The sequence below is a fragment of the Eptatretus burgeri genome, chromosome 3 (genome assembly GCF_056783735.1).
Source record: "Eptatretus burgeri isolate ZD-2024b chromosome 3, Ebu_testis_v1, whole genome shotgun sequence".
Taxonomy (NCBI): domain Eukaryota; kingdom Metazoa; phylum Chordata; class Myxini; order Myxiniformes; family Myxinidae; genus Eptatretus; species Eptatretus burgeri.
In genome coordinates this window covers 52,931,619-52,946,559 of record NC_140963.1, presented here as the reverse complement: position 1 = coordinate 52,946,559, position 14,941 = coordinate 52,931,619, and the positions used below count along the sequence as shown (strand labels likewise).

The window sequence follows — 14,941 nt, the reverse complement described above, 5'->3', positions numbered from 1 at the left end:
ATTTCATGCAATAAAATGCAAATTAATGATTTTGAAATCATGCAATGTGATTTTCAGGATTTTTTTGTTTTAGATTCCGTCTTTCACAGTTGACGTGTACCTATGATAAAAATTACAGACCTCTACGTGCTTTGTAAATGGGAAAACCTGCAAAATCGGCAGTGTATCAAATACTTGTTCTCCCCACTGTATATATATATATATATATATATATATATATATATATATATATATATATATATATATATATATATATATATATATATATATATATATATATTTATTCACATATATCGAAAGCAAGAAGGAATGACATGAAAATGGTGTGTTGTATGTGTGGTGTTGGGAGTGAAATGGTCTGTGTCCAGGATGTAGAAAGGATAGAACATGTACTAAAGCTAACTAACATTCACTGCACATATGTATCCACATGAATATGGAATATACTTAAAAGTTATACAGAATACTAAGCCATAACTAGCTTAATCCTATATGTTGGTGTAACATTCTTTCCCAGAGGTTCACAACTGTCACAATATATGTATACACTCAACCCTTAGACATTTTCAAAATTTGGCAGAGTACCAGCTCAAGTAAAAAGCGAAGGATTACTGTGGGATCTTTAAGCATGACATATGAGATAGCAGGCTTCGTAACCTGTTCGGAACACCATATGCTCCAATGTAACGCATCACCCTCATGTGATTCTGTGGTCATCAAACTCGTGAACAGACAACCCAGAAATGAGCAAAACATTCAACTGCAGTTATCAGTCTTTCTCGAGAAGGTACATTTATTGATTTTGTTTAACTGAAAAGGAAATATTGGTTGTATTTTTATTCTTTCTTCCCAAATTTTATTCTTTCCTTTTTTCCATATACTTTTTACAAAACCTTTTCCTATCCCAGCTAGTACAGTGATGTCGGGCCAACAAAATTTGGAAAGGTCAGTTGGCACATTGGGCCAAATTCAGTTTGCTGGCTGAGATGTCATGTCCATCTGCATGCTCCCAGGCATAAGGGTAACTTGCCTGATGAGGGGATGAAGGAGGTGATGCCGTGCTGTTGACAGATTCGGTTGAACACCAGTCGTCTGACTGTAAGAACAAGCAAATGTATATCAAAATTGGAGTTTCACTGTTCCACCTCAACTACCCTTAAATGGGTCAAAATTTATAAAGAGGCCTGCAAAAGTATTCATTCCCCCCCACCCCCCTCCATAGTTTTCACATGAAGACCAAGGAGCTTTCCAAAGAAGTCAAACATAAAGTGATAGAGAAGCACCATTCAGGAGAGGGTTATAAGAAGATTTCAGACACTCATTATCCGTTTGAGTACGGTGAAATCCATCATTAAGAAGTGGAAGACGTATCATGCCACCCAGACTCTACCCACATCAGGTCACCCATCCAAACATAGCAGCCGGGCAAGCAGGACACTGATTCGAGATGTCATTGTAAATCCAACAATGATTTTGAAAGGTCTGCAAGGTTCTTTGTTTGAGATGGGGGTCAGTGTTCATCAATCAACAATATCCTGTTCCCTTCACAAAGCTGGCTTCTTTGGACATGTAGTAAGAAAGATGCTATTTCTGAAAAAGACATATCGAAAAGCTGGTATTGAGTCTGGAAAAAGCATCTTAGTGATACTGCAGGCATGTGGAGAAAAGTTTTGTGGTCAGACGAGACAAAAATTGAACGTTTTGGTCTAAATTCAAAGCATTACGTCTGGCACAACCCTAACACTGCACATCACCCAGTAAAACACCATCCCTACTGTCAAGCATGGTCATGGCAGCATCATGCTACGTGGCTGCTTTTCATCAGCAGGGACTGACAAGCTTGTCAGGATAGAAGGGACAATGGACGGTGCAAAGTACAGGAGAATCCTTGATGAAAACCTACTTGAGTCAGACATGAATCTGAAACTGGGAAGGAGATTCACAATTCAGCAAAGCAATGATCTGAAGCACAAAGCTAAAGCCACACTGGAGTGGCTGAATAAGATGAAAATAAATGTTCTTGAGTGGCCCAGTTGAAGTCCTGACTTGAACCCAAATGAACATTAACGGCGAGACTTGAAGATTGCAGTCCATCGACGATCCCCATCAAACTTGGCAGAACGAGAGCAATTTTCACGTGAAGAATGGGCAAAGATTTCACCATCTCACTGTACAAAGCTGGTAAAGACCGACCCAAAAAGACTCGTTGCAGTCATTGCTGCAATAGGGGATTCCATCAAGTACTGACCTAAGGGTCTGAATACTGTTACAACCAGTGAATTTTGATTTGTTCATGTTTATTGAAGGTGTTCCTGACATGTAACCTCCTTCAACTATGAAATTGTTTGCTTTGATCTCTTCAGTTGTGAATAAAAAGGTTCATTTGGAAAAATTGTTTCTACATAATTGGTAATTCATCTAAATATAGCATTATTGGTAAGGGGGTGAATAGTTTTGCAGGTCATTGTAACATACAGGGTCTGTAATGTATTGTTGCTTGTGTTATATTTTAAAGGAGTTGTGGAGGAAATGCATTATAAACATGAATTACGATGACCAATGAGAATCTATGGTCTTTCTGTTCAACTCACAATCATTGTTTCAGTTCTCAAACATGCCAGAGCTCAATATCAGGCTCACCTGAGGTCCAATCTTACATGTCTCTCACTCTGCATAAAAACTCAGTGGCAGTTGGCCCTGAACTTCATCTGTTCCCTCTCTCTCTCTCTTGAAGTATAAAGTCCTGATGGACATTGCTCATGCATGTGAAGGCCGAGTCCCTTTAATCAGTCTTTGTGAAAAATGCCAACGTTCTAAATCCTTTTCTTCCTGTTCTCATTCTATCCTCATCCTCCTTCACTGAAAATTTCCTCCAGCATGTGAACTTCTCTCCCACAAAGGTGGACAATCTCTAAGCTAATCTTGACTCCTCAACTGCTTCTGCATCTGATGGCATCGGTACTTCAACAGTCAAAACTTTGCTAATGCATTGTCAATGTGTGTACCCCTTCGAGTCATTCTCTGAGGGCCATCTGCATGCTTGATGGAAAGTTTCCAATGTTATCCCAATTCATAAGAAGGGTGTCACAGCTGACATTCTCAACGGTGGAATGAAAATATACGGCCTTCTCTTCATATATTTCAGACAAGTATTACCGAAATGGTCTGAAGGACAACTGACATACTCAGAACTTTACTTATTAACTTTTTAAGATCCAAAAAGTAGAACGTACCACAGAGCCATGGATTTGATTTGATGAATTATGATTGAAAATAGCAGCCATTTTTAAAGCTGGAGTCCAAAATAGCATTAAGCTATTCGTTTGAAATGTCCATCATTCATTTTCATACACATCATACATGGGTGAAACGAAAAATCCTAATGGGAATTAGTCCCCCAATTTTATACTCAAATTTTGTCTGGCTCATGTACTATAACCCTTGTGATATAGCAGAGAAATTAGCTTGTGTGACAAGATAGTGCAAAGGGACTAGCAGAACTTACCTTTGAGCTATCTAGTCTGGGTTCTATTTTCAGCCTGACTATACATTTTCAAATTGGTGCTTCACAGGCAGGGCATTAAATCAGAAGTGTGCCATACGTTTGCTACCTTCAGTCGAACATCAGGACTGGCCACCCGGTTCCTGAAGGATTTGAGCTACAAACATTCCTCGGCCGAACACACACATTGTGGAAGTGGTTGAAAGAGAATTTTGCTCACCTCATAGTCTTCCTCCAACAGTGCCGTCAGGTCAAGTGCAGGTACACTGAAAGAAATGACATACTTCACTGATTAATTATTATCAGATCATTTCGGGAAAAGGGGGTAGGGGCTTTGGAAACGATATGTAAAAATAAAGGGTACATCACACTGTACATTGCAGTGTTATAATCCAGGGCTTGACCTCCATACGGAAATGGCTCTAACATGCTGTTATGTCAATGTTATTGAAGTATGTATTGCAAAAAACTTTAAAGTTTGAACTCTATTAAAGACAATACGCAATCATTGTTTTCACTTGGAGGCTCTGACTGTACGCAAGCCTCATACTCTGGACTGACTCCTGCTGAGCCATTCGGACAAAGTACGACATTGGATCTTTGTCACATTCCCTCTGTGCTCAAGTTCTGGGAGAAACCTCTGCAGAGCGGAAGTTATCGCTTACAACTAACACTTGCAGGAACAGAGTGATACCCTATGGGCAATATCTACGTACTACCCTGTGAAACACTTTGCCTTGCTCTCTTTCTTGTATTCTCATCGCAACAATGGTGGGATAAGTCTCATGGAGATCTGAACATGTGAGGGCATCACAACGTATAACCTCTTTCTTGTACTCCTCATCTCACCATGGACAAATTCCCTCCACGATGACTCTCCATTATCTGAATTAATCTGCTGAACTCCTGATCTTGCTTATGGTGTAGTTTGCTTAACATTAAATACTATGTATGACTGACTTCCATTTTATTCCTGTTTGAAGGGGTATCCTTAAAATGGTTGTTTAACTCTGAGCTTTAATTATCCCATCCATCCATCCATCCATCCATCCATCCATCCATTGGGACAAGACTCTGTGCAGAGCGTTGGTGCTGCCTAAGCAGTCTCCTTGGCTATTGGGCACAATCCTGGATGGGTCGCGACTCCGACACAGGATACCAGCAAGCTGGCACTCAATTTATCGACCTTGGAAAGATGACAGGCAGAGTCTACCCCACCTGGTATTAATTCAACAGCCAAGCAGGATTTGAACTCAGGATCCGAGGATCCTAAGCCCACCACTCTAACCATAAAGCCAACACCAGGCATAAAATATGTTGAATCCTTTATGATCCGCATACTGATTTGTCACAGGTTTTACGCCGGATGCCCTTCCTGACGCAACCCTAGTCACCTCTTACGACACAGGGATAAGGATTGGGTTTCACCATGATTTCGGGCTGCCCTACACCATCTCATAGCACGGCCCAGTGCAGAGCGCCCATCCTCAAGCGATCCTCCAACCCAAGCCTCCGAGTAGCCGGATTACAGGCGCACGCCACTACGCCCAGTATGGTGCCAAAAACGAAATATATCGTAATATTTACCTCCACCACCGAAGGTGAAGGAGGTTATGTTTTCACCCCTTTCTGTCTGTTTGTCTGTGAACAGGATATCTCAAAAAGTTGTGGACGGATTCAGATGAAACTTGGTGGTCATGTTGGGTGTGTGACAATGACAAACTGATTAGATTTTGGTGAAGATCCTGATCTAGATCCACCGACTATAATATTTTTAAATGATTCGTCACCTTTTAGAGATAGGACCATTTACTATGTCTCTCTCACTATGTCTGTGCTTGTCTGATATGTCACTATGTCTGATACACTCTCACTACGTCTCTCCGAAAGGACCGTTTAGAAAACCCCCCAATCCAATTCCTCAACAATCCTCTGGAAGAAGTCCTTTCTTTCAAGCTTCTGGGTCTCACTGCCATGACCTTTCCTGGGAAAGCCCCATTTCAAACCTCACCACCAAAGCCAGTCGCCGACTGGGAATCCTCCATCGTGCAAAGTCCTTCCTCGGCCCACCTGAGCTCCTGGCCACTTACAAAACTTTTGTCCGCAGCCTGAGGGAGTACTGCTTTCCCCTCTGGGCTGGTGCTCCTGCCTCCCACCTTTCTCGGCTTCATGCTGTGGAAACCAAGGCTTTTCGGATCATTGGCATCTCCCGCAATGAGGCTGAGTCTTTGGGCCTCTCACTCAATCACCGCAGGTTGGTCGGTGGTCTTTCTGTCTTCTACCGTCTCCTCTCCAGCCTCGTCCACCTGCTCTCTCTGCGATTTGTCCCCACCACATTTCCGCAGGGCGCTAAAGCAGAGATGCCAACTTTTGGAAATCAGAATTAGGGAGGATTTTCAACCGACACCAAATTATGTGCGCGAAGCGCACATCTCGAGCGCGGAGCGCTCGACCCTTGCGCCGGGGTCCATGGCCCGCCTTAGGGCCCTGGAAGCTCTGGGGTTCTAGACGCTCTCTAGTGCCCTCTGAGCCCTATTTTGGAGCATTTAACATGTTAAGAATTCCCACTTTTTGAACAAAAAAAGGGGAAAATTGTGCACTTTTTAATGTTACATGTATGTTAATATTAGTAAGTTAGGGGACAATGAAAGATTAACAAAAAGCACAAAAGAAGCAATATTTTTCTTACCTTACTGGCTGGTACTACTGCTGCTTGCTTTTTCCATGGCAGCTTTGCTGAGTGACAGCTGTGTGGCTCTTTTAGCCCTTCTGATTATGTCTTTGCTGTATTCTCTCTGGTAGCAAGGGGTGCTATGAGCTAGTTTTTCAATTAAGAGAGCTTCCAGGGTTTTGACACTCAAATTGGGACGAAATTCAGTATGATTCTTCCGTACAAGACTGAGTGCCCGCTCACATGATGCGTTCGAATGAGGAATGACCAAGATTCCCTTCATCACTTTGCTCAAATTAGGATACTTCTTGGCACCAGTGCAGGGATCTGTGAGCTGTGAAATCCGATGCCACTGCTCATCCACTCTCACTGTCTCAGTAGCAATTGTAGCTATGGAGGCATCTGCCTGGTAGTGAGCGAATTCACTCTCAAGACTGTCTATGTCACTATCACCGCCACTGAACAGACAGGGGAATTTCTTGATGAAAAACTCCACACAGTCAAACCCCACTTCTTGGTGTAGCTTAACATCCAGCACCTGAGCATGCTTGGCTAATTCATCATCTAGCGGCAGGTTTTGAAGATGTAATTGCAGGCTTTCACATAATATGAGCGAACTGCACTGAAGAAACCTTGGATGTCTGACTCACTCAGAGTGAAGGTGGATTTCTTGAGACTCCTTTGTTCCCTTATATACAGTTTGGCATCGTTCCCAATCATGAGGTCCTCATCATTCTTCTGATGATTTCTGTCAGAGAAGGGTACATTTACCAGAGCAACCGATGACACCGATGGTTTCAAAAACCGTACGAAGATATCTTTCAGAAGACCATTCAATTCAGAAGACCAGAAGACCAAGATCAGGAGATGAATACAGGGTTCGTCTCTTTGGAGCAGAAGATTCCCCTTCTCAAAAAGCTTGTTAGCATATCGAAGGAAGAAACAATAGAGTTTTGTTTGTGGAGACAAGAACATCCTGTTGACACGTTTTTCTCTAGATTCCTGCACAGTGTTTGAGGAAGATGCGCTTTTAGTTGTAGAACTCGTAGTACACTTAGCCGCAGGGCGATCACACTTGCGTTTACTGCCAGCAGAAGAGGTCAGACTCGTAGTACCAGATCCAATTTTACGTTTGAGGAGAGAGCTTGAGGTAGGTGCAGCCAAGGAAGAAGAGCTCTGATTCGAAGGTTTTGCTGAGCTTCTATCAAGTGATTTGGCAAAAGCAGAACTTAACTTGGGTCCTTCTTTGCCTGTAGATGGGACTATCACAGTCTTTCTCGACTCTGAAGGGATCTGCTTTGTAGATGAACGTGATGAAGGGCCGGTGATGCTACCTGCTCTCAGCATTGGTTTTGGTGCTGTCCCTGCTGTCTTCTTCGCAGCAGATACTGCAGTGGTAGTGGTGAATGCTGCTCCACTAGTGCTTGATCCTGCAGTGCCAGTACTGGCAGTAGATACAGTGCCGTCCTTCTTGCTCGTTGTTAGAGTCTTGGCTACAGTTGATTGCATTTTTCTTCGTACTTCTTCTTTGAAGAAGAGGCGAAGTGGCTCCCACTGTTCAATCAGCCTGTCTAGGCACTGACCAAGGGACAGCCACCTTGTTGCGACATGCTTCAGAATCTTGTGTGTCGGGGCATCACAGAGTTCTTGCAGTGCTTTCACTCCTTTGACGCGTTTACTACTTTTGTCCAAGTAGTAGTAAATATCGATGAGAAAGTCATCTAATTCAATGGGTAAGGCCTGAGCCGCCTTCTTGGCCGTATTGTGCATCATATGGCAAGGGCATCCCATGATGTAGCACTCTGGATTTTGTTTGTGGGTATAAGCAGCGACTCCTTTGTGCTTGCCCACCATGACAGAGGCATTATCAGCACAAAAGGAAACACAATTTCCCCACGGAATTTTCCTGTCACTGAACTCATGATCAAGCAGTTTGAAAATGTTTTCTCCAGTGGAATCTTGTTTGCACGCAGGCAAACTTAGCAAACCTTGCTTCACAAACCCAGCACTGTTGTCATAGTACGAAATCAGGACAGGATATAGCTGGGCCTCACCACTGTCATTGCTACCGTCTGTAGCTAGGCTAAATGGAGCTAGTCTAGCAATATCGGCAATAGATGAAGCAGTAACATTTGACAACTCACCAATTACACTGGTCAACAACAAATTTGTTGTCTGCATTTTTTAAGCTGATTTAGGACGAATCTGATGCGCTGAATCCAAAACTCACATTAGTTTTGTTCAATCAGGTCAAGTTTTTGAGATATGGCCACATGTCGTTTTTTACATTTTTGTTCACATGTACGCATGTGTGGAGCATTTTAGAAGAAGTTGGTGGGGGTAAAATGTCATGTCAAATAATTGTTTTGATTGGAAATAATTATTTTAATGACAAGAAGTATTCAGGTACGATAGTTCTAGGTGATTATGTCGAAAAGGGATCAGTTTGAAGTCATAAAACCTCAAAATCTTCCAAAAATTGGTGAGGCAAAGCATAAAGTTCGTGGATCAAAACTAAAGTTAATGGGACAGATTTTGTAATAATGTGATACAAAAAAGTTGTATTTCTTGAAATAACGAACTCTGAAGAATGTACAATTCCTACATGCGCCAATTTATGACATGCGCTTCTGCTCAAGCTTGGAGTGCCACAGTACGAACCCAAAGATTGGAGACTGTTCATTGACAGCAGCAAGCGATCACTGAAATGTGTTCTGCTACACAACGGCAACCAGTTTGCCTCTGTACCCATCGCTCACTCGACTACACTGAAGGAGAAGTATGAAGCGGTGAAGTACGTGCTGGAGAAAATTGGTTATGATCAGCATAAGTGGTTTATTTGTGTTGACCTGAAGATGGTGAACTTTTTGTTGGGACAACAGTCTGGCTTCACCAAGTACCCATGTTTTCTGTGCATGTGGGATAGTAGGGACCGTGCTCAGCATTACACGAAGAAGGACTGGCCTGTGCGGGAGGAATTGGTGCCATGCAAAGAAAGAAACGTCATCAACGACCCTCTGGTGGACAGAGACAGAATACTCTTCCCACCGCTGCACATCAAGCTCGGCTTAATCAAGCAGTTCACCAAGGCTCTGGACAAAGATGGTGACTGCTTCACTTACTTGTGCCAGGCTTTTCCAGGATTGACCATGGAGAAGTTGAAAGCTGGCATCTTTGATGGTTCTCAGATCCGTCAGCTCATCAGAGATCCAGAGTTCAAAAACTCAATGAACGAAGTGGAACTGGAAGCGTGGAAGACATTTGTTTTGGTAGTGAAGAACTTTCTTGGCAACAATAAGGCCAGAAACTACGCAGAACTTGTCAACAACATGCTGACTGCTTTCAGAAACCTGGGCTGCAACATGAGCATCAAGATGCACTACCTATTTTCACATATGAACCGGTTTCCTGAGAACCTGGGTTCAATGAGTGACGAGCAGGGGGAGAGATTCCATCAGGACATGAAGGAGATGGAGACCAGGTATCAGGGTCGCTGGGACGCAGTCATGATGGCTGACTACTGTTGGAATCTGAAGAGAGACCTCCCTGCCGCTGAACATTCCAGGAGTTCGAAGAAACGGAAGTTCAAGCCCTGAAGTTTGAACAGTGGTGACGCAACATGCAATTTACTTGTACTTACCTTTATCAATGCCCACCATTCAGATGACAGTAATCGATGTTTCTATCATGTAATCAATAAATGTTGTTGGCAAAACATTTTTTTTTCTTAAAAACATGTTTAGGATGATATGTGTTGACAAAAATCAGCTGATAATGCCACAAAAATGTAATTGATTTTGTCACAAGATCTGATTTTTTTCAAATCAACTTAGCACAAAAACCTGACCTGATGGAGAGAAACGGATGCCATTTCCTGATTCAGCAGTGCCAGAATACCCTAATTCACTTGTAGAAATCTAGACAACATTCAGAAAGTAAAAAATTGTTGACCAGTGTTCTTTTTTTCTTCTTTGTTCTTGTTCTTTTTTTTTTTGTTCTTTTTTTTTTCTTTTTTTTTCTTGCTTTTTGTTCTTGTTTTTTTTTTTTTTTTTTTTTTGTTCTTGCACATCTTGCACATCTTGCAAGTTTTTGTTCTTGCACATCCATACTTTGAAGCAACTTTTGAATCTGGAAACATCTTTTGAAATAGAGGTCCAGCATGATCTGAGACTGATATGGGCAAGTTATGTTCCACAATAAATCCACTAAAGAGAAGTTCCGCTCGGGTAACATCCTCTTCCTCGCTTGTCCCTTGTTTGGTGAAATAATTCAGAAGTGTACCGGTACTCGTGCTCGAAGATCTCTCCTTTGCAATGTCTGTGTGCCGTTTGCTTCCAACGTGCTTCCGAATATCATCGCGACCTCCGTGCTCAACTGAAATATCAACGCTGCATACTGTACAATACGCATGATGAATTCCTCTTTCAGACTTTCGAATACACGGGTATTGGAGACTGTATTCGGTCTTGCACTTCTGAGACCATTTCTTGGTCTTCGTAAGCTTCTTTTCTGCCATTTCGTAATCAACATCGAGGGCTTGAAGCATCGGTAACTTCGAAGTCGATGTTCCACAGCTGCAGCGCGACTCGTAGAACTCTAGCGGCTGTTAAACACCGCACGGTGGTCGCGACCGCCGGGCTGGTACGGGGCCCAGCTGCATGCAGTGAGCGTATCGCATGCATATACACTGTGCATACATACCGCATGCACTGTATTGCACACATACCGCATGCACTAAATCTCAGTGCATGATCGCATAAGCGAGATCCAGACCCAATGTTTCGCTGCTCCTCATTTGAATTTGCATTTTTTTACGTACAATTTGGTAGCAGCGAACGTTATGGAGTTACCACATGCTATACGTAGCAGACGATGCTTTTCATTCAATTCTCATACTAGTACATTCTGAGTAGTGAACAGGGCAAAAATATCAAAATTTCGGGAGGATAAGGATAGTGATCGTAAGGGCGGGAGTTTGGGTGAATTTTCGGAAGCCTCCCGATGAAATCGGGAGGGTTGGCATTGCTGCTAAAGGTCCGCCAACAACCCCCTTCTGGTAAAACTACCAAAATCACGAATCACTGCTCACCTTCACCCTTTCATTCCTCTTTTTTTCCCGCCTTTGGAATAAACTCTCTCACTCTATCCAATCCCATTCTTCCCTCCAGGCCTTCAAAACAGCTGTTCACCACCACCTCTTATCATCCCCCATCCAAATCCTCGATCTTTTCTACCCCCGATAATCCACCCAAGCCCACCTCCTTCAAATTCCCTGCCTTCCTTCCCGTAAGTCCCTGTAATGTCCATCTTGTATTCCCCATGTTCCCCGCCCAATCCCTCTCCCTTACACAGACCTCCTCATGTCTCTGTTCCCCACTGTTTGTCCTTCCCACTCCCGCCCCTCTTGTCTCACGCCCCCCTTGCTGTGCGTTGTGTGTTAGCTATCACACGAGCCTCGACAAGGTATACGAAAATAAACAAAAAAAAAATAGGCCCAAAAACGATATATAGCACGATATCTGAAAAAGTTGTGGACGGATTCGGATGAAACTTGGTGTTCACGTTGGGTGTGTGAAAAGGACTAATGGATTCGATTTTTGGTGAAGATCCAAATCTGGATCTGGATATGAGAATTATTTAATTTATAAAGTGATTCTTCACCATTGAGAGATAGGGCCAAAAACGATATAGTACTGGATGGAATGATATTTCAAAAATGTATTGGGTCCGATTTGTTCTTGTGGATCAGGCATTGCGTGGCGGAGGTACGCGCTCTACTGAGTGCCCTTCTAGTTCAAAATGTTATGGTTATGACAAAACCTGGTGGATGAGTTGGTTAGGTGACAAGAACAAGCCGATTACATTTTTGGTTTATAGTTAGAGGACCTGGCTTAGACATGTATGCACTTGATTTAGGAGAGGATAACCCAACTGTTTTGGGCTAATATGACCCCAAGAAACAACTTGGGATGTGTGCCAAAATCTCTATCTGGGATGAACAGCCCGAAAATGACCACGCCCTTTTTAAAATGACCACGCCCTTTTTCATCGAAAGTGCTACTTCTGACATAGCTGTATCTTCTAAACCGTTGGAGCTACAGATTTTCTGAGGTGCTCAAAATGTTCAGAATGGCCATGTTTATTTATTTATTTATTTATTTAGGGAGGGTCATAGAAGAGTGTAAAATTTCTAATTTGATATTTTTATGAGAAAATGGCGAAAAACCGTTTTGTTTACCATACTTATTACCATACATACTGGAATTGCCATATATTTATGAACTTAAACTTTCCGGACTTAGAGCAAAGTTAGAAGATTTGTGTCATCCACTAGAGTTGAACAGACAATTTGGAATTTGAACAATACAAGGGATTTTTTAAAAAGAAAGAAAGCGAGCATTTGATTGATATAAAGAAATTGTATTTTCAATCATTTACATACTATTATCAATGGAATGTTAACTTAAAATGAAAAATAAAAAACAAAACATTACTTTAGTAGGCAGCAGTATCTAGACAGCTTAAATGTTTCAAAGATCAGCAGGGAAATTGCCCAACCACCAACAATACAACTTTTAAAACCACATTAATACTGTTTATGTGTCACGTAAACCAGGGTCAGGAACATGAAGAGTAACACAACAGAGTCCAGGTATGAGGATGATGAGCAGTGTTCATTCAGTGATAGGGTTTTTACAACAATCACCTCCCTTGCATTTGCAGTACTTGCAACACTTGATCCCAGCTACCCTGCAGGAACACCCATTTTTGCGAGTACACTTGCCACATGTGCAGGGATTTGGCAGGCCTTTGGGTTTGGAGATCACAATCTCAGGGACTAATAAACTGCCCCTTCTTACAAATCCATAAGACTCGGCATTCATAATCAGGGTGGCATCTCTAAATGGGGCTTGGAACCACAGCTGCTGTTGGTAATAGCCTCTATGGATATGTTTCCTTGCATTAGTTGAGGTGCAAGTGATTCTCTCAAAGTCCATCTTGAGGGCATTGCAATCAAATGCAGTGAGACGCAGGTCGTCAAATGTCTCCAGGTCTGTTGATGGTTTGAGACACTTGACCAGGAATGTCTCTGCCATCTGTATTGCACTTTCTGCTAGCTGGGGACAGTCAAAATTCAGGATCAGAGAGGAATTTCCTGGTTTGCGGACAGCATTCAGGGCTGCAAGTTTAGTTGATATCTTGCTGGTTGTATCGCACGCAGTCGGCGCATGGAGTGCTGGGAGACGCTTTGTGAGCTCGTCTCCCAGTGCTATGCAGATATCGTGGAGTGGTAATATTGATCTTTTCACTCCTGAGTTGCGGACGAGCCAAAGCTCTTGGAGGCCAAGATCTCTCCAATTGACTGTGATGTGGTATAACAGGCACACAAAGACATCTGTGTCACCTGATGACAGCGTCATGGATGTAGGTCCTGACCGGTGACTTTGAATGTCCTGCACATGGAACCTCATCCTGTCATCAGCATCAGTCAGGGAATGGAGAAGCACACCCAGCTGACACCATCCATGCCTGTGGTGATATACCGACGTATAGAGGTTTGGTTCCGTCGTAATTGGTGGTGAGCCACTCAACATAGAATGCCTGGAAAGCAGTTTTGCTGATGGAAGATGACCAAAAGTTCTCTAAAACCACTGGAACATTTTGGTTTGGTGATATCACATCAAGGACAACCATTTCTTTTGACTTTCTTCTTCTCCCCCTCTCTCCATTCTTGATGCTGTCCTCTCTGTAAGCATCAAAAACGATATGGATCTCATCACAGTTGTGCCCAGCTTTGGTGACCATAGATGTCAAGGCAATAGCAAAGTCATGGAATGTCTTGACGGGCGGATCAAGCTTCTTTAAGGGGACCTTTCTCACCAAGGCCATGAAGTCAATAATGATGGCGTGGGTTTGTGGGGAGATTTCTGGCCCTTTTTTTTATCTATTAGTGGGCACAACTTCAGCAGCTCAGTCCCAAGTTGTGATTTGGTACTCTTCCTCAAGTAACCATCTTCATCAACCAAGAAGAATGGAGAGTTGGTGATCTCATGCTTGAGTAGCTCCTCAACAGTGAACCCCCGGTGACTCCCATACTCAATAAACATGAGAGCTTTGATCGTCTCATCTTTGATGTCTGCTTTGGGAGCCAATTTCAAGGTGGTATTAGGGGACATAAACTTGATTTTGCTAATAGTTGAGTGTATCGATATCGACCTATTTCTGAGTCGATTATCGATAAAATTAGCACAAGCAGTGCTGCCCTCCTTGATACAGCACAACAACTTGTCTACATTGACATTGGTCACAATTTCTCCAGTGAGAACATTCTTCAGTGCTACCTGGTCTTGTAGAGGACTGCATACCTTCAGGAGATACTCCTCTATATCTTGCACCATCCCAACTATCTTAGTTGCAGTACTTGGGTTGAAGTCGTGGTGAAGTGAGAGTTCTCCTTCGACATCATCCTTCATCTTCAGGAGGTCAACGTACTGGTATTTTTTATGCTTGATAATTCCCCACAGAGCTACTGCTTCCTTCTTTCTGGTGACCCCAATTATCCCCCCACTCACTTTGGTAGGCCGATTGTAGCACTGCTCTAGCGCCTGGTCAAAGGGCACTCCACGACCTTTTTTGGTGGTGTTCATGACAAATCCACCATTCATGTAGGAGTTGTAGAGGAGTGGGAACTTCTCCTCCAGTTGATAGCAGTCCTGTAGGAATAATGGTGTCCATCGAGAGTAGTTTGTTCCCCCAAAAAAGAAGAA

The 14,941-nt window shown here is 42.8% G+C and overlaps 1 protein-coding gene across 2 annotated transcripts in view; it reads right to left on the bottom strand.

Moving 5' to 3' along the window:
- CAPS2 (calcyphosine 2) overlaps window positions 1-14,941 on the bottom strand; it is an 86,276-nt gene that overhangs the window by 56,234 nt on the left and 15,101 nt on the right. For both annotated transcript variants that reach the window (XM_085873364.1, XM_085873363.1), the window contains exons 4-5: window positions 3,723-3,768; window positions 1,031-1,096 (exon numbers count right to left, since the gene is read on the bottom strand). In XM_085873364.1, the coding sequence (XP_085729490.1) occupies window positions 1,031-1,096; window positions 3,723-3,768 (112 nt within the window). The remainder of the gene's footprint in view (window positions 1-1,030; window positions 1,097-3,722; window positions 3,769-14,941) is intronic.